This window comes from Chionomys nivalis, chromosome 10, assembly GCF_950005125.1.
Source record: "Chionomys nivalis chromosome 10, mChiNiv1.1, whole genome shotgun sequence".
NCBI classification, from domain to species: domain Eukaryota; kingdom Metazoa; phylum Chordata; class Mammalia; order Rodentia; family Cricetidae; genus Chionomys; species Chionomys nivalis.
This window is the reverse complement of record NC_080095.1, coordinates 27,054,350-27,078,676: the sequence shown is the minus strand read 5'-3', so window position 1 is coordinate 27,078,676 and position 24,327 is coordinate 27,054,350. Positions and strand designations below refer to the sequence as shown.

Below are 24,327 nucleotides of genomic sequence, written 5' to 3'. Positions count from 1 at the left end.
TGAGATTCTGTCTTTTAAAAAAATCCTTTGGGTAGCAGAAAGAGAATTCCCAATCACAAATACCCAGAAGAACTTTGAGGAAAGGATTATCAAAATAGGTACAATTTCAGAAAGCTAAAGAGACAACACTTAACTCCTTCAATGTAAAATCACTATGGAGAGATTCTGGAGAGAGTTCAGAGGTTAACAGCCCCCGCTGTCCTTGCAGAGGTCACAAGTCCAGCTCTCATCCACATGGTGGCTCACTACCACCAGGCACACATACACATGCAGGAAAAACACTCATAAACATGAAAATAAATGTGAAAAACACACTGCGGAGAGAGACAACATACTTGAAGACATTGAATCTCTCCATAATCCACTTCTTTCAAGAGAAATGCCAGGTGGCAAATGTGACCCTTGTGATCTACTGGGAAGAAAAAGAGTTGATGGTGTGAAATTGGTTTAGGATTGGCAGTTCTAATAGAATGAATTCATGTTAGCAGCGGAGTTGGATGGTTACTTGTGGCGGAATAGCTATTTAACTGTTTTAGATGTCTGTGGCCTGGAGTCACAGCAGTCAAGTAAACACGAGCTAAACCTGCATGGGGAGGGAGAATTGGTGCCCTAGTTATAAATCTATTCCTTTAATCCCGAAGAAAGAGATGCTCTGAGAAAGATAATTTGATATTGATCTCAAGACTGGGAGAAGGGAAAATGCTAGAAGCTTGGAGACGAAAGCAGGCCTTCACAGTCAATTTTGGAACAAGACACAAAGCACCTACATTTGATCTCAACCTTCCAAACTAATCCTTCCGCTGCTACCCCATGAATTTCTCTGATATCTAATTTACTTAGTGACCTTTTGAAATATCCTTTAACACTAAATTATGGAAAGAAGCATCCTAATGATTTGGTTGAGAAAGGTTGTGAGAGTCATTCTTTGGTATCAAATGCAAGGATACACATACTGGAGTAAGTCCCCAAGCCTATTATCAAAGTTAGAGACCACTAAGTCTGTTTTCAGTTCTGGAAAACTCGAGGTGAAGCAACCCTTTGGCCATAATGAACCTGAGAAAATGGGTCAGAATAAGGCAGTCTTCATTACACACAGAAATCAGGCACAGCAGATGCCGTGCCAATGTACTGACTATGGAATACTTGTGCCTGCACATTAAAGCTGTCCAAAGGAAGCTACCCAACTGCTGCAAATGACAGGCACTCCGAATGAAGTCAGCATGCAACCACTAGAAAGTTATCAAGGACGGTGACTTCATGACATAAGTTATCTTCTACCACAAGTCAACCTCTCTGACATGAGACCTAAGCAAACAAAAAGAAGAGGGAAGTAGAGGCAGCATGGCATGAAGCAGCCATTAGCTTCACTGCAGAGCACACACAAAGGAAATGCTTCTGGAATGAAGGAAGGAAACCTTACGCCAGAATTCATGCTTCAATAACACCCCACTTTTTGCACTGGGGTGAAACCCTATGAATTTAAGTTAAATGGGAACACTTTTTCATGTAGTCATGTTTACCAGATGTGAGAGCGCATTTACTAGGACGAGCCCTAAGAAAATACTGAGCACAGAGAAAGTTACCCTGAAAATCGACATTTGTGCCGAATTCATTGCACAGTAAAGAACTGGGAAGTCAGTCCGTCTTTTAGAACCCACACTTCTCTGTATACCACAGAGAACTGAAGAAAATCAAGCTATCATCCCAGTTCATTCCTTCAGTTAAGGAAAGAACTTCTTCAGTGTGGGGCTAGAGAAGTAGCCCAATTGGCAAAGTGCTTGCCAAGCATGCAAGAGGCCCTAAGTTCAAATCTCAACTCTGCATTAAACCAGGTATGGTAGGCAATGCCTGACATTCCAGAACTGGGGAGATGGGGACATTGTCAGCTCCTTAGAGAGCTTCAGAACAGCTTGAGCTGCATGGAACTCTATCTCAAAGATGGACAAACAACAACTAAAGTACAATCCAACAACAACTAAAAATTCTTCATGGAGTTAAAGCCTTAGTTCAGATCAGAAAACATATATAAGACAGAGAGCTATGGAAAGGATGACTGTAAAGGTGTCTTCAGCCACAGTCAGACTTCACACAGCGGAAAAGTCAAAGGACAGAGATAAAGCACAAAAAATGAGCAAGGGGAAGACCCTTGTCCAGGCATAATAGCCCATTGACTATTGAGACTATTGCCTATCAGGGGACTCTTGGGACAGAGAAACCCAATCAGCACTAAAGAAGCAGGAAGGCCTTCTACCAAAAGACAGAACTCTTTGTAGACTGGAGTATAAACACAGAAATCTTAAGAGGAAAAAAATGCAGGAAAAGTTTCACCAAGACATTACAACTAACTGGAGCATCAAAGAAATAGTATTTAAAATATTTTGAAAGTGTGAAAATTTCAACAGGAAATTAAAAGCCTGGGAAAACTATATTAAGCTAGGGATTAGGTAAAACATCTGTTCTTCTGAAAATATTGTTCTAAAATCCATACTTTATATAAGGTATCTAAGTAAGTACACACACACATACATGTGTGTGTGCGCGTGCGTGTGTGTGTATGTGTGTGTGTGTGTGTGTGTGTGTGTGTATGAGTTGGAGAGTTACTTCAGTGGTTAAGAACACTTGCTGCTTTTGCAGAGGACCTGGGTTTGGTTCCCATCACCCACAGTGGGCAGCTCACGCATGACTGCTACTCCAGTTTCAGGGGTGGGCACCTATACATACATAGTGCATATAGAGAAAATCAGATACATATGCATCCAATCAAAACATGAATAAGTAAATGTGTTTTCCATCTAAGTATCATGAAAATATCCTACAATAGCACTGGAGAGGCTCTGCAGGCAAGAGTACTTGTTGCTCTTGCATAAGACCTGGGCTTGGCCCAGCACCCATATGGTGATGCACAACCATCTGTAATACTAGTTTCAGGGCATACGAACTGCTCTTCTGATCTCCACAGATCCCAGGCACTCATATGGCGTGCATACATACATGCAGACAAAATACCAACACATAAAATAAAATAAATCTTTAAAAGATATCTTACCATATGATATAGTATATTAAAGTATAATTAACAATTAAAATGTCATGACACTGTGCTTCCTGCAATATAAAAATGGTATTGGAAGGCTAGGGCTATAGCTCACTCTCAGGTCAACAAGTAATGAGGGTGTACGAGGCCCTGGATTCAACCCCTAGTATCACTAACAGTAAAGAAGGTTTCGACTTGGTCAGTGGAAAGGTCAATGTGTGAAGAGACAAGATTGGCCATGAGTTTTTAGCAGTCCTGATGGAGACATCAGGAATGGTGTCTGTGGAACTGATACTTACATAAGATTTGCAGCAATAAGACCTGTAATTACAAACAAATCCAAGAGCCTGAGTAAGACTATTGAGTATTACTCATTAGCTACTACAAATGTGTACAAAAAAGATTTACTTGCTTTTCTTCACATTTTCTAAAATTTCAAATGTAAAATTTCACAGTGTGCAAAAGTAGAGAGGAAAAATACAGCACATACCCAGAGAAATAAGACTATGATTTAATAAATGTTTGGAAGAAAGTGAGCATAGGCTGTAAATTCTACTACTAAATATTTTTTCTTTGATATTTCGTAGACTTCACCACTGGAACCAGCCAGGCCTACCTAGACCTTTCTTTACAGGAAGGGTTTTTACTCAGAACTCAGTTTCTTTAACAGAGACTGCTCCCATTAGCTCCTTCTTCTGGGCTTTCTAACAGGTTGTCTTTCAGGAAATCTAGTGTTTTCATCTAAGCTGCTAAACTGTTGCTATAACCTTGTATATCCTAATTACCCTTTAAATAACTATGGGATCTATCGCTGTCATTCATGAGGTTGGTAATTTGGGTGCCCACCTATGTGCTTTATTGATTCGCTAATAGAATAAATAAGTCAGCTCTTAATTCCTTTGTCTTTCTCTTCACAGTCTCACTGATTTCCACTTTAATCTTTGTCATTTCTTCTTTCCATTTACTTGGGGCCTCATCTGCATTATACGTATAAATACATGCACATATAGCCAGACTAGCTGTTCCTTTTGTAGTTAAAAGTCAAAGGTGAGGTCACCAATTTGAGGCTGGTTTTCTTTTTCATAAGACAGAAATTTAGCACTACTTCCTAAGTACTATTTCCAATGCATCTCATAAAGATGTGAAATGTTTCCTTAAAGTAAAAGTATTTTCTAACTCTTCCCTTTGATTTTATTTGACTTATGAGTTATTTATAAGCATGCTGCTTAGTTTCCAAATAGCTGGAACTTTTCCTGGACAGGCCCTGCTATTGATTATAATTCAACCACAAAGAGTAAATATACTGTAAGATGAAATCTGCTGTATGCACGTGCTGTGAAGACTTGGGAGGAACTTGCCTGGCAGTTCCTGAGGGGAGAACTCTCCAGATGACAACTGGGTCAAGCTGGTGGTTGATGGTGTTGCGGGTCTTCTTTAGCCTCACTGACTGGAGTCTACCTGCTCTGTCATCCACAGGAATGAAGAAACGCCAACAACCATTGAAGACTTACTGTTTCTCTCCTCCATTTCATCTGTCTTTCCTTTCACAAGAGTTTTGAATGGTGATGTAAATGTTCAATACTGTTTAGTATTCTTGATGGACTGACTCCTGCACTCTGAAACGCCCATGTTCGTCCTGTGTCATTCCTTCTCCTCGTCTACTGTACTTTACCTTAGCTAGTTTTCTCTCCATCTATATTAGTTCTATAGCTTTTCATCCTCTTAACTGTGCCTCTATAATTAAAGTGGACTGTTTAAAAATAAACCAAAAAGTGAGGAGAACTCTCTATTCAGCGAAGTTACCAAAATGTTGCAGAGACATTCCAGATTATAGAGCTCTTGACACCAAAAACTAGTTCTGTAGTAAAAGGGGGAGAAGTTATTAAGGACATTACTAGATCAACTGGTAAAATAGAATATAGATGGTAAATTAGATAAAAAGCAATGTACTGGGGGAGAAAGATATGGTATAAGAGAACAGATAAGGCAAATGGGAAGCTATTAGCAATAAATGAATTTGGATAAAGGACATAAAGCTGTTTTCTTACTACTTTTGTTTCGTAGCTTTTGTACGTTTTCAATTATTTCCCAAAGAAAGGCACAGTTTTGAAAAATCAACCCATTGTGATCTGGATCCTAGCTCCTCAAACAAAACAGTGTTTGCCTACTCACTAGCTGGCTCGATCTGCCTCCCCCAATCCTTTCTCCTTCATCAGACCATTTTGTTAAGCACAGAAAGAGGTTCTTCCATCTTAAGGAAAAAACAACAACAAAAAACAAAACAACAACAAAAAAACCAAAACAACAACAACAACAACAAAACAAGAACCAGGCAGTGATGACACACACTTTTAATCCCAGCACTCAGGAGGCAGAGGCAGGCGGATCTCTGTGAGTTCAAGGCCAGTCTGGTCTACAAGAGCTAGTTCTAGGACAGGTCCAAAACTACAGAGAAATCCTGTCTCAAAAACAACAACAAACAAAACAACAAAAAAAAAACCCAACAAACCAAACATCCCCTGACCCAAGGCCACTCCAGACTTGCGTCTGCGCACACCATAAATTTGTTGCTTCACTCTTACACCTGTATCTCCACGCAGCTTTAGCAGGCTGGTGACTTCACCACACGCTCTAATCTGCTTGCCAGAGTCACACATACTTCCAGGCTGCCAGCTCCAGTGGCTACTCCTCACTCTGCTACCTGGCCTGTGAGCAGCACTTAGTAACGCTGGCCACTCTTCCTCTGGCTTTTCAACCAACATTTATGGTTTTCCTTCTGTCATTCCCAAGTCTCCTTTACCCTTTCCACATCATTTACCCAACTTCATTAATTACAGTTCCTAAATCATCCACTTATCTCTGTCCACATAGTTTCATCCCATGCTGATTTTTTTTTTAAAAAAAATCATTTACACGCTAATATTCCCAATTTTATTTCTTCACCCCAAAACTCCCCTGAGTTCCATATGCACCTAATTGAGCTGACATATGGACTGAGACTTCTGAAATTTAACATCCTAAAAAAAGAACTCCTGTTCTCCCCAGCCTCAAAAAGTCATTTCCATTCCTCCTATTCGAGCAATACTCTTTGTCCTCCAGCTGCTCAGCTCAGAAAACAGCATCAAAGCCAGACACGGTGGGGTGGCGTATGCCTATGTTCCCAGCACACAGGAGGCTGAGACAGGAGATCAAAACTAGGTAGCCAGTGTTGGCTACATAACAAGAGCTGGTCTGTGACAGTTAATCTGCATTGTTAACTCAGTCACCACAGAAACTCAGCTTGTCTGTGATGGAGCATCTCGGTTATCTTAACTGAGGTGGAAGGCCCACCCCAAATGTGAAGGTAACACTCCTTTGCTTCGGCTTGAGATAAACAAAGGGGAGAGGAAGTGGAGTGTAAATATTCGTTGATATTTCTGGCTGTGGAGGAAATGTGAGCAGCCACCTCAAACCCCCTCCACCACGACTTTCTGCTATGAAGGGCTGTACCCTGGAACTACCGGCCAAGACAAACCCAGGCCTCCATAACTTGCTTTTGTCAGGCATTTTAGCGCAATAACAGGACAAGTAACTGTGTCATCACACACACACACACACACACAGTAAAACGGAATCATATTAAATTATAAGTGACATTTTTGTCTTCGTGCTTTTGAATAGCTTAAAATTTCCTACTAGAAACTCATCATGCTTGTAAATTAACTAAATCAAAATGAAAAGAACTTCTTGATAAGACGGTGGATGTCCTAGTTTCATTTGCGCTATCATAAGACACCCCTGACAGTGAGCAATCTGGGGAAGACGAGGTTTATTATAGCTCACAATTCCAGGCCACGGTCCATCACTGTGGGGAAGCTGCAGCGGCAGACTTGCACGTTCACTGTCTAGACCAGACAGAAGAGGCTGGAGAGATGGCTCAGAGGTTAAGAGCACTGGCTGCTCTTCCAAGGTCCTGAGTTCATTTCCCAGCAACCACACAGTGACTCACAGCCATCTATAATGAGATCATGCGCCCTCTTCTGGTGTGTAGGCATACATGCAGGCAGAACACAGTACAAATAATAAATAAATCTTAAAAAAAAAAGAAGGAAGGAAGGAAGGAAGGAAGGAAGGAAGGAAGGAAGGAAGGAAGGAAGGAAGGAAGGAAGGAAGGAAGGAAGGAAGGAAGGCATTTCTGCTTGGTGCTCAGATAGCTCGCTCTCTCACACAGTTCAGAGCACAATAGTGCTGTCCATATTCAGGGTGCATCTTCCCGTCTCCATTAACCCAATTAAGAAAGATGCCTCACAGGCATGCCCCCAGGAGCCTGATCTCAGCAACTGTCACTGGGACCCTCTTTCCAAGTGGCTCTTGGTTGTGTCAAACTGACAATTAAAATTGACCACTGCTGTGAATGAGAGGGCCCCTCTGTGCAACCTGGTGTCATATTGCTAAAAGAAAAGGAGCCGAGCAAAAATAAATAAGAAGCTTAATCCAATGTGAGATACTCACAGAGAAGCAGTCAAGAGTGGCATTAACAGGTGCGCGGCTGCACCATGACGCTCATAGGTGCTGGAGTCAGGGGTGGCTTGCAGGAGGTGCTTTCTTCTCCTGGCCATGGGCACTATAGTTAGCAGTGAGTGAACAGGAGGAAAACTGGCCCCGCAGAGATGCAACCAGGGTCTGGATATACCATGGGTGAAAAGATGGCGGGCCTGGGAGGGCTCCATAAAGGAGGCAGGAGTGGCACAATCCACCTGAATATGCTCTTCTACACCTGTGCCGTGGAGAGACCAGCCTGGGAAGACGCCATCTCTGCCATTGTCTCGGCCAGTATCAGAGAACAAAAGAGTATACTCAACAGTCGCCCTGGCAGGCATGAGTAAATCTGGCAGCCAGGAAGAAACAGCTAGTCACAGAGGTAAATCCAACCAGCCAGGCCTTCAGAACCCCACACGGAAAGTGTGAGTTCCAATGCCGCGCACCGCGGCCCCAGTCTGCGCTCTATGCGCCAGACCCCAGTTCGCGAGCTTCGGGAAAGGGGGCTGGAGGTTGAGAATACTCACGCAGAGAGAAAGAGACAGACAGATCTTCCATCACTGGTACCAAAAAGCCCTTCTTTAATGGCACCATGCAGGCTTAAATACACTGCAGTCAATGGCCAACAGGTGAAAATCTAAGCTAGGCACAGCTTCTAGTAACTTCAATTAGAAGGTTCTAGGAGGGAAGAGCAGCTGAAGGCCAGGACTCATTAGTCCCAACATCCCAAAATACCAGAGATGAGTCAGTAACTGGCAGTGAGGGGTGTGGGGCTCAGACCAGGGAATTCTGGAAGGAACATGAGTCGTACACAATGACTTAAACCATGTGAACAACTGAAATTAGCAGCCCTCCCCATATCAGCAGAGACTACCACGAGAAAACATTCAAACGAGAAGAAACCACATCCATCCAAGTTGGAAGACATACTAGCTGAGGTTAAAGCACCTCCTGCAATTTCTCTCTTTTGCTTCTAGTTTTATTGATATTTTTCTACTTCACTTATTCTAGTTTCCTTTCTGTTGCTGTGATCAAAAAAAAAATGTGCTGACAGACAGAACGCTAAGGGAAAAGGGGGTTATTCAGCTTGTAAATCCAGGTCATGATCCATCACTCTGGGAAAAGGCAGCAGCCACAGTCAAGAACGGAGAGAACAAAAGCCTGGGTTCCCTGGGCTCAGCTCACTCTCCACTTACACCTCAGGTCTTACAAGACAATGCTCTCAGACATGCCCACATGCTAATCTGATTTAAGAAGTCCCTCAATGAGAGTCTCTTCCCAGGAGGTTCTAGGCAGTGTCAGGTTGATAAACCATCATACTTGCTCTATTTTGGCTTATACCTTGTCTGAACATAACTTCCATGGCTCAACATATAGCTTTCCTGAACACCCCTTCTCTGCCTGTACCTAGTCTAGAGTTCCAGCTACTCCTCACGCTTCTACTCATACACTGACATTCTTCCAGCTCTAGTCCATGCTTTATTCTCTCATTCCCCCTTTTCCAACTCTCATTTTACCACTTAATTACTAATACTTTAGCTTTAAAAGAATTAAACACTATTAACAATTAACCTACTTCCCAAACAGTTCCCCAGCGCAGCCATTGCTGAACCACATTAACACGGAGTCCGTCAAATCGTTACATGTGTTACTGCTTGCTCACATCCATACCTGAAGTAACTAATGTCTTAGTGCTCACAGTGCTGCCTGGGATTCTTCATTCCCACTTTGTGTCTAAGGGGTGATTTTTTTAAATTGACTATTGCTGTATCTATACTGGGCCTTTCCATCTCCATCAGCTGTAGCTGCTTCCGAAGACAGTATTCTACTCTTGAAACAGCACACAGATCATGTCTGGTGCCCTGAACACTTAGTGGCCTTAACTACTGAGCTGTACCTCCAGTCCAGTGGAGATACTGAAATGGGTCTGCACTAATTTGCTATTGCCATTGCTACTACCCCCCTTTCACTGTTGATTCTGCCAACCCATGAGTATGTGAGGTGTTTCTGCCTTTTACCTTCATCTTCAATTTCTTCAGGGTTTTAGAATTTGTACTGCAGAGATACTTTGTGTTCTTGGTCCGATTTACCCCTGGATTTTTGGTTGGGGCTTTTTGTTTTGTTTTGTCTGGGTTTGGTTTTGAAGCTAGTGTGAATGAGATTGCTTTCTTGATTTCTTTCTGAACATTCATTATTTATAAATAGAAAAGCTTCTGATTCTTGTCTTTTGATTTTATATCCTACTGAATACTGTCATTTTTAAGGGTTTTCTGATGGAGTCTGTAAGGCCTCTTATCATCTACAAATTATCATAAGTGGACTTCTTTCTTACTTGTATCCCTTCCAGTTCTTTGTCTTGTGTTAGTCCTCTAAGATTTAAAGGACCATGCTGAATAAGAGTAGAGGTTTATACCTAAAGGACTCTAAGGTAACATCCCTACACATGATGGCTACTCTTGGTTGTCAACTTGACTACATCTGGAGTTAACTAAAATTAAAAACAAAAACAAAAACAAAACAAACAAAAACAACTAAAGGGCTCACTTGTGAGGGAGTTCTGCTTAGCTGGAAGCGGGGATCCACTTCTAACCCAGATCTTAAGGAGGGTGCACACGCCTTTAATCTTGTATTGAGGCAGGAAGACACGCCTTTAATCTGAGCCACACCTTCTGCTATAGAAGTCTATTGAAGAACATGGACGAAGGAAGCTTTTACTCTTTGCCTCCTTGCCCTCCCTTGCTAGCAAGTCCATTCCTTCACTGGCATTAGTGACTACTTCTTCAGGATTCCAGTATCTACTTAAACCAGCTGAGACATCCTGCCCTGTGGACTGAGCAACTTCTAGATTCTTAGACTTAGCCATTGTTGGACTAGCTGGACCACAGCCAGTAAATCATTCTAATAAACCATATATAGAGAGATATATGTATATATATATATGATAGATAGATTATAGAAAGATATATATATATATACACAGAGAGAGAGATTCGCTCTATAAATTGTTAAAGAACTCTAATACACTAAGCATAATGCTTCTTGCAGTACTATTTACAATAACATAGTTATGCCATTGTCCTATGTGTTCATCAAGAAAAGAATGGATAAAGAAAAGAAAAATATCTGTAGCATATATTACTGGTAAATACGCAATCCCTCCACAAAGTCTTAAGAGCTTTTGAAAGACAAGGAATAAAAGACTACACACAGTCACACAAATTTAGAACAATGGGCAAAAGTCATGAAAAATGCTTCCTTAAAATATGATAAACAAATGTCTCAATGCAGGACTTGATGCTCAACTTCTACAATACAGTTTTATTCTGCTATGAAAAGGATAAAATTATGTTGTTTGCTGGAAAATGGGCGCAACTAGAGACCATCCATTACATGAAATAAGTCAGACAATTCAGCAGGGGCTGCTCCCCTCTGCTGGGGCCTCTCTCTCCCTAACCCATCCCAGTTTGTCCCTTCTTCCTCCCTTCTGCAGGACCACGGGATCCACCAGCTCAGCCTGTTTGGGTGCTGGGACGGGGTGCTAAGGGCAACAGGCAGGAATTGCTTTGCTTCAATAGCCTGCCTGCAGCAAGGTAGGCCCTTTGTTAGCGAGGTTCCTGGCCAGCAAGGGAACCTGATCCTGTTCCAGGGGACCCATCAGAGTGGTTGAACTTTCATCTGGCGATGGATGGAGATAGAGACAGAGACCCACATTGGAGCAATGGACTGAGCTCCCAAGGTTCAAATGAGGAACAGAAGGAAGGAGAACATGAGCAAGGAAGTCAAGACCGCAAGGTTGGCACCCACCCACTGAGACAGTGGGGCTGATCTATTGAGAGCTCACCAAGGCCAGCTGGACTGGGACTGAAAATGCATGGGATAAAATCGGACTCTCTGAATATGGTGGACAATGAGGGCATATGAGAAGCCAAGGACAATGGCACTGAGTTTTGATCCTATTGCATGTACTGGCTTTGTAGGAGCCTAGCCTGTTTGGATGCTCACCTTCCTAGACCTGGATGGAGGGGGGAGGACCTTGGACTGCCCACAGGGCAGGGAACCCTGACTGCTCTTTGGACTGGAGAGGGAGGGGGAGGGGAGTGGGGGGGAGGGGGAGGGAAAAGGGAGGCGGGGAGGAGGCGGAAATTTTTAATAAAAATTTTAATAATAATAATAAAAAGAAATAAGTCAGACATAGGAAGACTGATTTTCTCTTATTCGGAGGACCTAGAATTCTTTATAGATACATAAACTCCCAACACACACACACACAGAGAGAAAGAGAGAGAAAAGAAGAAGAAGAGGAGGAGGAGGAGGAGGAGGAGGGAAGGGGAAGGGAGGGGAGGGGAGAGAAGGGGAGGGGAGGGAGAGAGGACAAGTGCACACTTGCACACAGCATAAAGGCAAAAAGAACGCCGAGAAAAAGAAGGAGATTAAGGTGAGGCTGTCAGAAGTAGAGCTGCAGGAAAGGACTGGAAAGACAGTAACTATGGTCAAAACCCAGCATAAAGTATGATGAATCTACACCAATAACAAAAAGAAAGACATAAAAAAGCACAATGGTAGCAAGGATGTGGGGAAAGAGGAACCCTTTGTCACCGGTGGTGAGAATGCAAACTGGTGCAGCTACCACAGAAAGAAGTATAGATTTCTTAAAACCCAGAACTAGAATTACCATATGACTGGGCAGACAGCTCCTGGGTCCTCCCAGAGACGCAGCACATCCACGATTACTGCTGCACTATTCATACTTAAGAAATGGAACCAGCCTAGAAGTCCATCGTAAGATAAATTCATAAGGAAAATTTAACACACGATGGAATTTTATTTAGCCAGAGAGAAAAATAAAACCGTGGCATTTGCAGGAATGAATGGACCTGCATGCTAAGTGAAATATGCCAAACTCAGAACAACAAATACTCTCAAATATGGGAATTGGGCTTTTAATGTGGGGGTGGGGGATACGCACAGGGCATAGAATCGGAAAGGGGACACGAGAAGGAATGAAGAAATCTCAAGCACAAAGGAGAGGAAGAAAAAAAGAGTTAAAGAACACATGTGACATAAAAGCAGAAGGGGCTGCGAGGTGCAGAGGGGACAAGAAAGAGGGGACAGGGAAAGATGAGGAGGAGGACAAAGTATGCATGGAAATACCCACTAGAATGAAACCCATTACTTTGTGCATTAAATTAAAAATTTTTCTTAAAATCTAAAGCTTTTCTTTTGAATAATAAGAAGCAAAGACGTGTTTAAATACAATGCACAATCTGTCTTAATTACATTGTTCTTAATTTTAATTCTGTGAATGTCTACTAAAAATACCAACTTTCACATTACCAGAAGTGTTGGGATTTACTGAAGACATCAGAGAGTCCGCTTCTATCTAGAAAAGAGGAAAGATTGAGAGGATGTGAAATTTTATCAGATGTTTCAAAGTACTAGTTCTGAGTTCCCAGGGTACGGGAAGACACGTATTTTATGTGAAACCAATTTTACTAGTGGACAATAAGCTCACTCGACATTATGATGGTCATTTTTCTTGTTCATTAGCATCCACAAGAGATACTAATCTACCATAATGCCCCCCAAAACGTCACTCTATTGGCCAATAGCTCAAATATATGAAATCAATTTGGCTGTCTTCTATATATTACAACCTAAAATATAATCTTTCTGTTTTATTAAAAAAAAAAAGCAATTGTTACAATGGCTTTATTCTTCCATTTTCCAGAGACTAAAAGTACCCCAAGCCAGGTGTGGTAGTTTCCAGCACTGAGACTGTGGAAGGACGGGAGAGACTGAAAAGCCTGCATGAGCTACACAGTAAAACCCTACCAATAAAAGAAGGTAATATAATAAAACAATAATACATGATCAGTGCAGAAACAAGAAGAGCATAAATTACAAAGAAGACATTTTAAAATTCAGTGGGTACCACAATCAACAGTTTGGTCTAGTCTAGCCTTTTGCTTGTTTTTGCCTAAGCAACACAAACCACTTGAGAACACACTATATGTGAAGTTCTGGGGCCTGTTTTAAGTAAATGTTAACATAGAAGCATTTCCCTTTCATTGTTGACAGGGGCTTTATTTGTAAACACTAATGAAACCGAGCCTTGATGGTAACTGACATTTTTTTTTCTCGTGCCTATCTTGCATCTTCCTTAATCTCGAGTCCCCCCATTTCCCTGGCTTCCTCGTGTCCCTTCCCAGTGGTCCCTACTCCATCTTTGTCATGGATTCCCTGACTATCTCTAAATGCAGGCATCCCCAAAGCTCTTTCCTTGGAATGGTGCAGTCACACCCTGCAGAAACTTCCTCCAGAATGCTATTCAGTCTTATAATTTGAGCTGCACCTTATAAACTTATAGCCCCAAACCTATCTCTGGCCTCATCTCTCACGCAGTTCCCATATTTAAGAGGTAAAACCTCAAAACCCCACAGAGTATCTAACAAATGTACAGGGAACACCTCAACCCAACTGACTCCTCTGAACCCACTTCCGTCTGAATTCCCTCCTGCTTGGCAATGCTACCACTCTTTCTAGCATATTCTATCCAAGCAAACACAAGGGTATAGTTTACCTCACTGCCACAAAAGGCTCCTGGATGCTTCGTAGAACATTAGTCGAGCTTCTCTAGTCTAAATGACACCTATTATAGCTGCCTCCGACCTTGGCCCTCCTTCCTATTTATAAAATATCTATCTTGATGTGTATCCATTTTCTAAGCTCTATACAAAAGCAGAAACTGTGTCTATTCATCTTTACATTCCCAGCAACTACCAGGTACTCCTCTGATTAAACAGACTTAATAAACTCATTCTGAAAGCATCAATGTATAAATGAGTTACTATATAAGTCCTTTATGAAATGCTATTGTAGTGTGATGATTGTCTAAAATAACAGTTCACAGTTAATTCTTCAAAATCACATTCTCTGTGTTAGAAATTTTTTATATGTCTCATTTAATTGGCTGGCTTAGAATCAGTTATTTATTTAATCAAACAGCATTAAGAATTCAACTCTAGCACTTAATCTCATATAAAATTTAAAATACAAGAAGGTACACATTGAGTACTGGAAGGATTGCTCAGTGGTTAAGAGCCTGGGCTGCTCTTCCAGAGGACCTGGGTTCAATTCCCAGTACCCACATGGCAGCTCAACTGTCTGTAATTCCAGTACCAGGGGATCTGACACCCTCATACAGACATACATGTAAGCAAAATACCAATGTATATAAAACAAAAATAATTGATCATTTCCTTGCTGAGAAAAGTTTATTGTACACATGACTGGCAGGTGTTTAGATGCTTTGCTATGATCTTGCTTGATTGCTGACTGACCTGTAACCAGTTATATATGTCATTTCCCTAAAAATAACATGTGAGGGCCAGTAAGGTGTCTCAGCATAAAAAAGCACTTTCTATTATGCCTGGTAACCTGAGTTACCCCTGGAACTCACATAGTCGAAGGAAAGAACAGACTCCCATAAGTTGTTCTCTGACCTCCACAAACTACCCCACATATACCCATCCACACAAACAATGTAAGTTTTTAACTTACATTATTTTTTTTAACTCATTCCAGTATGCAAAGTAAAAGCTGTCAAATTTCGTCAAGTGTATGTACATGACTACAGTGCTGTACCTGCCATTTAATCTTTACCCAGTCAACAGCTAAAACAGATTCGAGGGGCATAAGAAGCAAAAGGAAATAAGCTATATTTCCAGGTGAGCCAGGGCTAAGTACAGTGCTTTAAAACATTCAGCCTTTTCAGGCCATCTGCCTTGGGGCTCCAGTGTGAAATGATTGCAGGTTAGCAGGGCTGCTGCAATTTCAGAGCCAGTCCACGCTAGCACTCTGAACTCATAACTGGCCTCTCAGGAGCTGAGCGTCTCTGACCTTCTGAATCCTGCAAGCCGTCTGCAAAACTCACGTGTGTGTGTGTGTGTGTGTGTGTGTCAGGAGGAGGTCAGAATATATGAGCTGTGGTGCACTCAAGCGCACAGAAGGGTACAGGAATAGGATATCACAGCGTCCCTGGCTACACTGACTGGAGGAGCAGGGGAGCCCTAGCTGTCAGGTCTGGGAAAGCGGAGGGCATTCTAGGCAGACGAGTGCTGCTTCTACCTGATGGTTGTAGTTCACTCTTTTGAATTTGGACAGTGTCTTAACTCTGCTTAGTTCCAGTTCAGCAGTTTAACGAAAATGGATCCCTCTCTAGACTGTTTATAACAGTCAAGCAGAATAGCACAAAGACAGGGTAAGCAGAAAACTACTGAAATAGAAGGTTCATTCGGGTTCAGCTGTGGTCTAATGACTGGGAAACGAGCAGTGTTTATGAGAAAGTAACAGCCACAATGTTTCAAATGTAGCCTCCACTGTGGAAAAAGCAGAGTAGAAAGAATGTAAGAACCAGAGTGCAATACTGATTTCTGGGTAAGACATGGCTTCTGCACTCTTGAATTGACAACACCTGTGATATCCCTGTACATGATTGTCTGTTAACACTCTGCAAGGGAAGGGGGAGAGGCTTTAGACATAAAAGGATGCTCAAGTCAACAATCCAACAACGCTTGCAGGAACTGAAATATATATATTCTCTCTAACACACTATATTTCTTAGAAATTTTAGGGAATGTTTTGTTGGCTTCACTGGTATAGATATTTAATTCGTGCCTGAGTTAGGCCTTTGTCGGGGAGGGTGATGTTTTAGAAATGGCTTAAAAATCAGCTTATAAATTTGCTCTATAGGTATCAGAAAGAAGTCCCGGCCTATTTTCTTATGACACGTTTCTATAGCATTATCTATCCCATCCAAAGACCGGAGAAAGAGAGGCAAGAAGACGAGAGAGCAGCAGCAGAAGGGAGGAGAAACTAAGTTCTAACCTTGGAGGGTTTGTATCCAAACAGCATTACAATCGCAATCTTAAAGTCCTCTCGGCTCAAGTAGCCTTTGTTGTCTTCATCACAAGCTTTAAATACCTAAGGAATATTAGACATCTACAATTAGAAGCCAGAAACACAAACATGTAGAACCCAAGCTGGTTGTGGGGCTTTTAAAATGCGGTTTCATTACCCTAGTTTTAATTCTCAAGCAATAGAAATGCTGAGTTAAGTTCGTCTCTCTGGCCCCCACCCCCCAAAGTTTAAGCGGCTGGATCTCTAGACTGACACATCAACTCATCTAAGCCACTGAAATAAACCACACAAAAGGTCAGTCCTGGGATTCGGAAGGTGACGCAAAGGGGAAGAGAAAAGCTAATGCAGATAGGGGTGTGGCGGGCAGGGAAATGACCAGAGTCCTGCAGCTGTAACTTGGTTTTACGCACAGTTCTTTTCAAGGCCGATTAGAACCTCGCTAAGGGAGGCCCAGGAGCAGTGACAGAAGTGGCCCTGGTTAAGATGAATCCGAACTCGGGTCGCGTTCCTGCACCTACTTCCACCCATTTCCTGCGTTCCGAGGCGCTGGCTTCGCAAGCCCGCGGCCTGGCGCCTGCCTCTGACGCGAACATCGCCACCGACACCGATGCCGACACCGCCCAGTCAACCCAGGCACCTCAACTTCTCCAGAGGGACGGGCAACGTCCCACCGCGGCCACGCCCACCTCCGCGGGGCCTCAACTTCGCCCGCTCAACTCCAACGTCTCCTCCCATTGGCCAGCCTCCGAGCCACTGGCGTTGATTTCGTAGTGTCATTGGTTAAAGGGGCAGTTTAACAACGGGGAGGGCCCCCCAAGGCACGCCCCCGGCTTTTAGTCCCGCCCCTTCTCGGCTTTCTTGACTCCTTGAATGCAGCCGAGGGAGATTTGTTGAATTTAGATTTTTTTTTTTGACGTGTTTTGATTGCTTTCAGGCTTTCTACAAAACTTGGGATAAACTCCCTTTGATTAGTTTGACCCACGTCTTTTCTAGACTTTGTAGGAGACAAAAGAATGTGAAGAAGGCACACACACACACACACACAAATTAACTCCAGGATTCATTTTTAAGCCAAACCACTGCACGGCGTTCTCAGGACAGCTACTATGTTTATTTTCGCCCTCTTGGTAACCCCAGTACTTAACACTGCCTAGGACAATTAAACGAAATGACCCGTTAGAATGTTTACACAGAATTAGTCACCCCTCCGGGAAGCAACGAGACTAACTCAAGGAATAAAACAAGAATCCCACAGCAGACGCGGACATCTTTATACAAGATGAGGAATCTAGACCTGCGTTTCCCAGACCGGCTTATACTAGACGTATCAACCCTTGTGGCAGATCGGTGAGATTGACGGGAACAAGCCCGTTTCAAAGGAGAGTCATTCGCGATTTTGTATTTTATGGGAACTCGTTTAACTTTTCATCCTGCAGTAGATGTTAATGTCTGCAGCAGCTGCCTTTGACTTCGGTCCACCTATCTGCGAAAGCACGCCGCTGTCTCAGCCCTGGGAGCCAGAGGCTGCCTGAGAGCAGTCCCAGAGAGCCAGGTGTAGTTTGCTAATTAACTAGGCGAGAAGCTAGCAGGCAGCTTTCTGTTTCTCCTTTCTTAAGGAGTCAACAGGAAACCAGCATGGGGGGGGGGGGGGGGGAAACTAGGTTTCCCGAGGCGCCCAAACATCCCTTTTCTAGGTCTCCCGCGAATGCGGCGGGCTTTAGGACTCAGCGGTGAGCATCCGGAAGTGGAAGGGGCCCGCCGGCAGGGCCGCGGCGCCGGCAGGCTTGAATCACGCGCATGCGCGGGCGCGCCGAGGGGGCGGGGTCTCGGTGGCGGAGGACTGGCGGGTCAGGTAGGTGTCTGCGGCTGCGGGCGCCGGCTCGGGGCGGTCTCTGGCGGCGGCGATAACTGCGCCCGCCCTCCTGATGGCGGCGCGCTGGCCGCTGCGGTCCGAGGTGGTAGTTAGAAGGCCTGCAAGGCTTGGGCGGACCGTGAGGCCGCGGTCCTTGGGCACAGTTCCCTCCTCCCTGAGCCCGGGATCCTGCAGCCCTTGCCCCCTGGGGCGCTCTGCAAAGGCGAGGGGCGCCCCACGGGATAGGCTCTGCCCTCAGTTTCCACATCGGGGGACGGCCGTGAAATAGGGATTGTCTTAAGGGTGAAATGAGACTGCACCCTTGGAATTGTGGGCAGAGCTGAGCGCCCGGGAAAGTTGACAGCTTTAGGATTTGCTTAGCGTACCCTCAAATTACCCACGTCTCCATGGCCATCTTCTTAAGTACCCTGTACCCCCAGCACCTGTAAAAGAAGCGTCTTTGTTGCCACGTGTTCAAAGAGATGTACCGGATATACTCATTTTAAAAAGTTAAACGGGCCAAGGCACTCCGGTTAATTAAAACACGGAGTGGGCGTTCCATTGTTTTTAGAATAAAATTCGCCTTTTAACCTACCTCACTTCTCCCACCCTGGGCCAATCCTATGTTACAGTTAGAAATCTGTTACTACCTCCTGGGCTTTTGCAAGTCGGGTTCTGTCTGTCTGTAATGCTGTTCACCTGTCCTTTAGCCTGCTTAATCCTTTTCCCTCCCGTGTCTCACATGCTGCTCTAGAAATGATTCCAAAGAAAGGTTATCCCTGTAAAATCTAATAAGCATCTAATCATCTTGACTTTTAGACTTCTTATGTGTTAATTTGTGCCTTTCGCCCCGAAATTAAACTTGCCTAGATAGAAGCTGTACGTTGTTAACTCTTCATTCTCGGTTCTTAATTCTCCTAACTACTGGGGTCAGAGGAAGGACCATCCATGTGGGGGTTTGGTGCAGAGGTCTCAAAGGTCTGTGGAGCAGTGTAAATGTAGCAGAAATACCCCGCTGGGTCTGCTTAGCTGTGGGTAGAGGAAGCAAAGTTCTAAATGGATGCTTTACTGCATCAACATGTGTTCCTGTGTGTGTGTGTGTGTGTGTGTGTGTGTGTGTGTGTGAATGGGTATGCAGTTGTGGAGTGTCTCCCTCTGTTGCTCTCTCCCCTATTGTGTTGAGTCAGGGTCTCTCATTGAAAGGAAGATGACAATTTCTACCCTGGCCATTAAATTCTTGAGACCGGCTTGTCTCTACCACAATGTTGGGGTTACAGGTATAGGAATCATGCTGGACTTTTAAGTGGGTGGTGGGGATGGGGTAATACGGATTGCAAACCCTCTTACCCACTGAGCCAAATCTCTAACCCTCCATGGACATTTTTTTAAAGATTTATTTATTATGTATTCAGTGTTCTATCTGTATGTATGCCTACTGACAAGAGGAGGGCACCAGATCTCCTTAGGATGGTTGTGAGCCACCATGTGGTTGCTGGGAATTGAACTCAAACTTCTGGAAGAGCAGCCAGTGCTCTTGACTGCTGAGCCACATCTCCAGCCCATCCACAGGCATTTTTTTCAAGGCCCTAATAAAAACCTCCGAAGACATTCTGATTCGCTGTCTAGTGAAAGGATTTCATGATTTTTTTTTTCATTTTGGTGCAATGTTTACCAAATTTCATTGCCACAACTGGGCTCCTAGTTCTTATTTATTCTCTTTACACATATGCTGTTATTTGCTTAATATTTATTTGAATCCACTCCTATGTAAATACTGTCTTTTACAAAGTAGATGTTCTTTGGCCGTTGTAGCTGTCATGGAAACACAAGCTTCGTTCTGCTGACAGGGAAACGGGTTACAGGTGTGTGTAGAAGAGTCCCGGACCCACCACTGTAGTTCAGAAGCAAAATGCAAAGCATCTCTTCCCCACTACAGCTCTCTCTCTCATTGACTGAAGGAGAGACTGAAGTGGAATGGAAAAGGGGGTGCTATCAGTATGTTCAGTGAGCGCCAGGTCCCAGGTGCCCCCACTGCAGGAAACAACTGCTGCTCTGAATCCGGGCTGGTACTTGGGTGGGGGCAGGGGGTGTACCTGTACTCTAGTTCTCATTCTTTTGACATCACCTACCGCAGCTGCGACTTCTGTTGTACTGAGCACTGCCTGCTAAACCACTGGAAGAAAGTCGTTAGTAGTCTGTCCTTGTCAGGCTGGGCCTTGAGAGCCTTTTGAGAGGTTTCAGAAGGAAGCTGGCCCAGCGGTAAAATGTGATGCTGACCAGATCCAGTCCTCCGAATTAGAAGTCGTTTCCTGCATGATCTTGACATTTGCATCCCAGCAGCCTCTCTTCAGCAGACCTTGTTTTGATAATGAGGTTGGTGACCTGGTGGTCAGAATGACAAGGTACAATTTCATTAGTATGTCACAGAGTCTATTTGTATTCCTAGTACTCAGCCCTTCGGCAAAATTTTGAATGTCAGCAATCTCCAAACTTCAATGGTATGTGGACCACACAAAGGGATATGGTTTTTGAGAAATGTCTTTTCAAAGATTTCTTTGTTTGTTTCATTTTACCAACTTGTTCTATGTTATTGGTAGGGATGCCCCCCTTTCTGTGGTTCTAAAAAATGAGGTAACACTCGAGAAATTGTCTAAAGAGTTTGGTGTCAGTGGAGATGCTTTACTCAGAGTGCTCAGGGTTCCAGGATTCCGATTTATTGATCCACCTGGGGCAGAGTTGATGAGCATGTCTTTGCAAAGTGTGCTCCTTGCAGTGGCCAACATGTGAATGATAAGATCAGCATGGCATCTGTGCCAGGGTGACACAAATTGGTGAAATATTTCATATATTGGACGGCGGGGAGAGACTGGGTTTGGTGGTGCACACCTTTAACCCCAGCACTGGAGAAGCAGGAGCAGGAAGAGTGGGTGTTCACAGCAGATCTGGACAAGACTCAAGGGGGTCTGAGACCTGCTCTTCGCTTTAGAATGGAGAATAAATGTAGAGAGAAAGTCCCAGTACTTAATTTCCTTCATGTTTTTATTTTGAGCAGCCTGGGGATGGAGTCCACAGCTCCTCCTGAGCATTTTGAAGGGTCTGTTTTGTTTTTAGTTGTGTGTGTGTTATTGTATGTATTCATGTGTATGTGGATGGTGCATGTGTGCATGTGGAGGCCAGAAGACAACCTCATTACCCAGGCTGCCTTTATTTGTTTTTGAATTTTAATTAAGAAATTTAAATTAGCGTACAAAATATCATGTCATTTACGAAGTGTGTTTTTAGTAGATCTGCCCCGCCCCATCCTTCCTTGTCCCTGTCTCCTCTTTGATTTCAAGTGACGTGTGTGGTTTTGCCCTCCTCCCATGTTTCCTCAGCATCTTTTACCATCTCTTTATATCCTTTCTAGGTTTTTAGGTTCCACTGACATTTGCATCCATTTATACACAAACACACATGAAACCTACATTCATATGAGAGAACATGTGTTTTTTATTTTTCGAAGTTTGAGTCACCTCATTTAATATAATATTTACCAGATCTATCTATTGTAGCACGCATAATAAAAACCCAGAGAAGGACATTGGGGTTCAACCTGAAGATCAGAAATCAAAGCAGCCAAGCCGCTAGACAGCTCTTACCTCTATGAAATCTTCAGACTGAAAGAGAGTGAGTTTCTGTCTCATCCCACCTTATATTCCTCTCTAGTGCTGGGATTAAAGGTGTGCACCACCACTGCCTGGCCTCTATGGCTGTTTTGCATTCTGGTCTTCAGACAAGCTTTATTTATTAAAATACAAATGAAATATCACTACAGTCCATTGTCCTGGAATTTTCATGATTTTATTTTTCTTTACAGCTGAATAAAATTTCAGTGAGTATATGTGTGCCACACTCTCATTAGCCGTTCATCTACGAATGGGTGTCTAGGCTGAGTCCATTACCTTGCTGTTGTTAATGAAGTGGCTCGTGTTTGTGGTTTTTGGCTGGTTGGTTTCACTGGCTTGATCCTCACCAGGGAGGCTAAACTGGCTAGCCGCTGACCCCCGGCTATCTGCTATGACTGCCCTTGCAATCTCCAGTCTCTGCCACTGAAACAGATGCATCTGACAACCCACTCAGATTAAAAGGGGGCAGGAGGGTTACTAGAGGAATGGCTCAGCAGTCAAGAGTATGTACTGCTCCTTAGAGACCTGACCTCGGTTCCCAGCATCCATGTCGGGGTAATTTACAACCACCTATAACCTTATAACTGACTCTAGAGGGATCCCAGGCCCTCTTCCAGCTGCCTGAGGGAACCTACACTCATTGTAGACACAGGCATTCACATAATTTTTTAAAAAAGAATTCTGTTGACTTAGTTTTGAAACAGTCTCTCTGTGTAGCTCTTGCTAGCCTCACAGTTGCTACATTGCCCAAGCTAGCCACACACTCAAGATCCTTTTGCCTCAGATTTGAGACTGTAGGGTGTGAGCCAGCATATCCAGCCTGAGAACTCTTTTTTTTTTTTTTTTTTTTTTTTTGGTTTTTTTCGGGACAGGGTTTCTCTGTAGCTTTGGAACCTGTCCTGGAACTCCCTTTGTAGACCAGGCTGGCCTTGAACTCACAGAGATCCACCTGCCTCTGCCTCCTGAGTGCTGGGATTAAAGGCGTGCGCCACCAACGCCCGGCTCAGCCTGAGAACTCTTAATTGAAGATTCTCTTACTAAATTCCTTGCTGAAGGGACCTCGCAGGCCCTAGCAGGGCAAACTTGTCTCTGGCAGGCATTCCCCTTTCCCCATTCCCCGTTTTGCAAAGCCCTTAGATTACATTCCTAAAATAGTCACAAAGGTCTGTTCCCTTATTTGCCACTTCCCCCTCCTGCGCCTGACCACCAAAGTCCAGCTATCAAAGTATTGAAGTCCAGTAATCAAAAGCCCCCTTTTGGTTACCTTAATTAACATGCCCAATCAAAACAAACTAACTCATCTTTACAAGGGCTTTCCTTTTCTCCCTTTATAAACCATCATTTATTTATGAGCCACAGTCTGTCTCCTCTCTAGCCAGAGGCAGTATTTTGTCCCTCAAGGACAAATGAAATCTCTTTTGTGCTGCGAACTTGGTCTGGGCGTGACCAGAGCAAATTCCTTTCACTTGCTACACTGGCTTAGAGTTCAAGAAAGCTAGAAGTCTCACCCAGGGTTTTTCTTTATGTAGTCCTTTTAAATTCATAGGATTAAGTAGTCCCTTCAGAGCAGCAAATCTGTCCGCTTAAGGAGTTCTGTCCACCAACCCCAAGAGTCTAGAATAAGGGGTGTGAGATTTCAGTAAAGTATCGCCCTGGGCACAGTACACCTGCCACAGCTGGTTTCTTAACCCACATTGATCAGAAACTGTTTAGGAAAAAGCCTAACCTGAGTGCTCACAGTCTCTAGAAATGAGCTGGGCTCATTCTCATAGAAACTAGCAAACCTTTTAGAAAGCAGATTCGGGTTCAGAACACATGTGAGCCTGGGGTCATCTATTACTGCAGGGGCAGACACCCCACCCATTCTGCAGCCCCCACACTTTGGCTGTGTGTGCTGTCCAGGACAGTTGGAGGTAAGTGTATCAGTGAGCTATGAAGGATGTCTTATGTTCTCTGTATAAGAGCTCCTGGGAAAATGTAACTCCAGAAGAAACCTTGTGTGAATCAACTGGGATTGATTGAAGCTGGGTAGGGGAGAAACTGGGAAACGTGATGGATACCTTAAAACTTTTTTATTCGTTTCTTCAGCTTGAAATGTGCATGTATGTCACTTGAAAACCTGACGGAAGAGCACACTTTTCCACTTGTGAGACTTTGTTGAATGTTTCTTTTTGTTGTTTTGTTTGGGAGAGGTGGATTGGTTGGTTTGTTTGGTTGGTTGGTTTTGGTTTTTGTTTTTGGTGGGTGAGGGTTACAAGTCAAGTTCCTTGGAGTACTGCTTCTTTTTGTCTTGGTTACCCTGCTCATGAGGCATCCTCTTCAGCTGTGAAACAAGCCTT

At 43.6% G+C, this 24,327-nt stretch overlaps 2 protein-coding genes across 4 annotated transcripts in view; one reads left to right on the top strand and one right to left on the bottom strand.

The window, feature by feature from the left end:
- The window catches only part of Efcab11 (EF-hand calcium binding domain 11), a 167,521-nt gene extending 150,407 nt beyond the window's left edge, over positions 1–17,114 (bottom strand). For both annotated transcript variants that reach the window (XM_057782924.1, XM_057782926.1), the window contains exons 1-3: positions 16,990–17,114; positions 16,439–16,534; positions 12,887–12,932 (exon numbers count right to left, since the gene is read on the bottom strand). In XM_057782924.1, coding sequence (XP_057638907.1) covers positions 12,887–12,932; positions 16,439–16,534; positions 16,990–17,064 — 217 coding nt within the window. In that variant the 5' untranslated portion in view covers positions 17,065–17,114. The remainder of the gene's footprint in view (positions 1–12,886; positions 12,933–16,438; positions 16,535–16,989) is intronic.
- Positions 17,115–18,292: 1,178 nt separating this feature from the next.
- Positions 18,293–24,327, top strand: part of Tdp1 (tyrosyl-DNA phosphodiesterase 1) — an 83,491-nt gene continuing 77,456 nt past the window's right edge. For both annotated transcript variants that reach the window (XM_057782491.1, XM_057782492.1), the window contains exon 1: positions 18,293–18,323. The gene's annotated coding sequence lies outside the window, so the exon portion shown is untranslated. The remainder of the gene's footprint in view (positions 18,324–24,327) is intronic.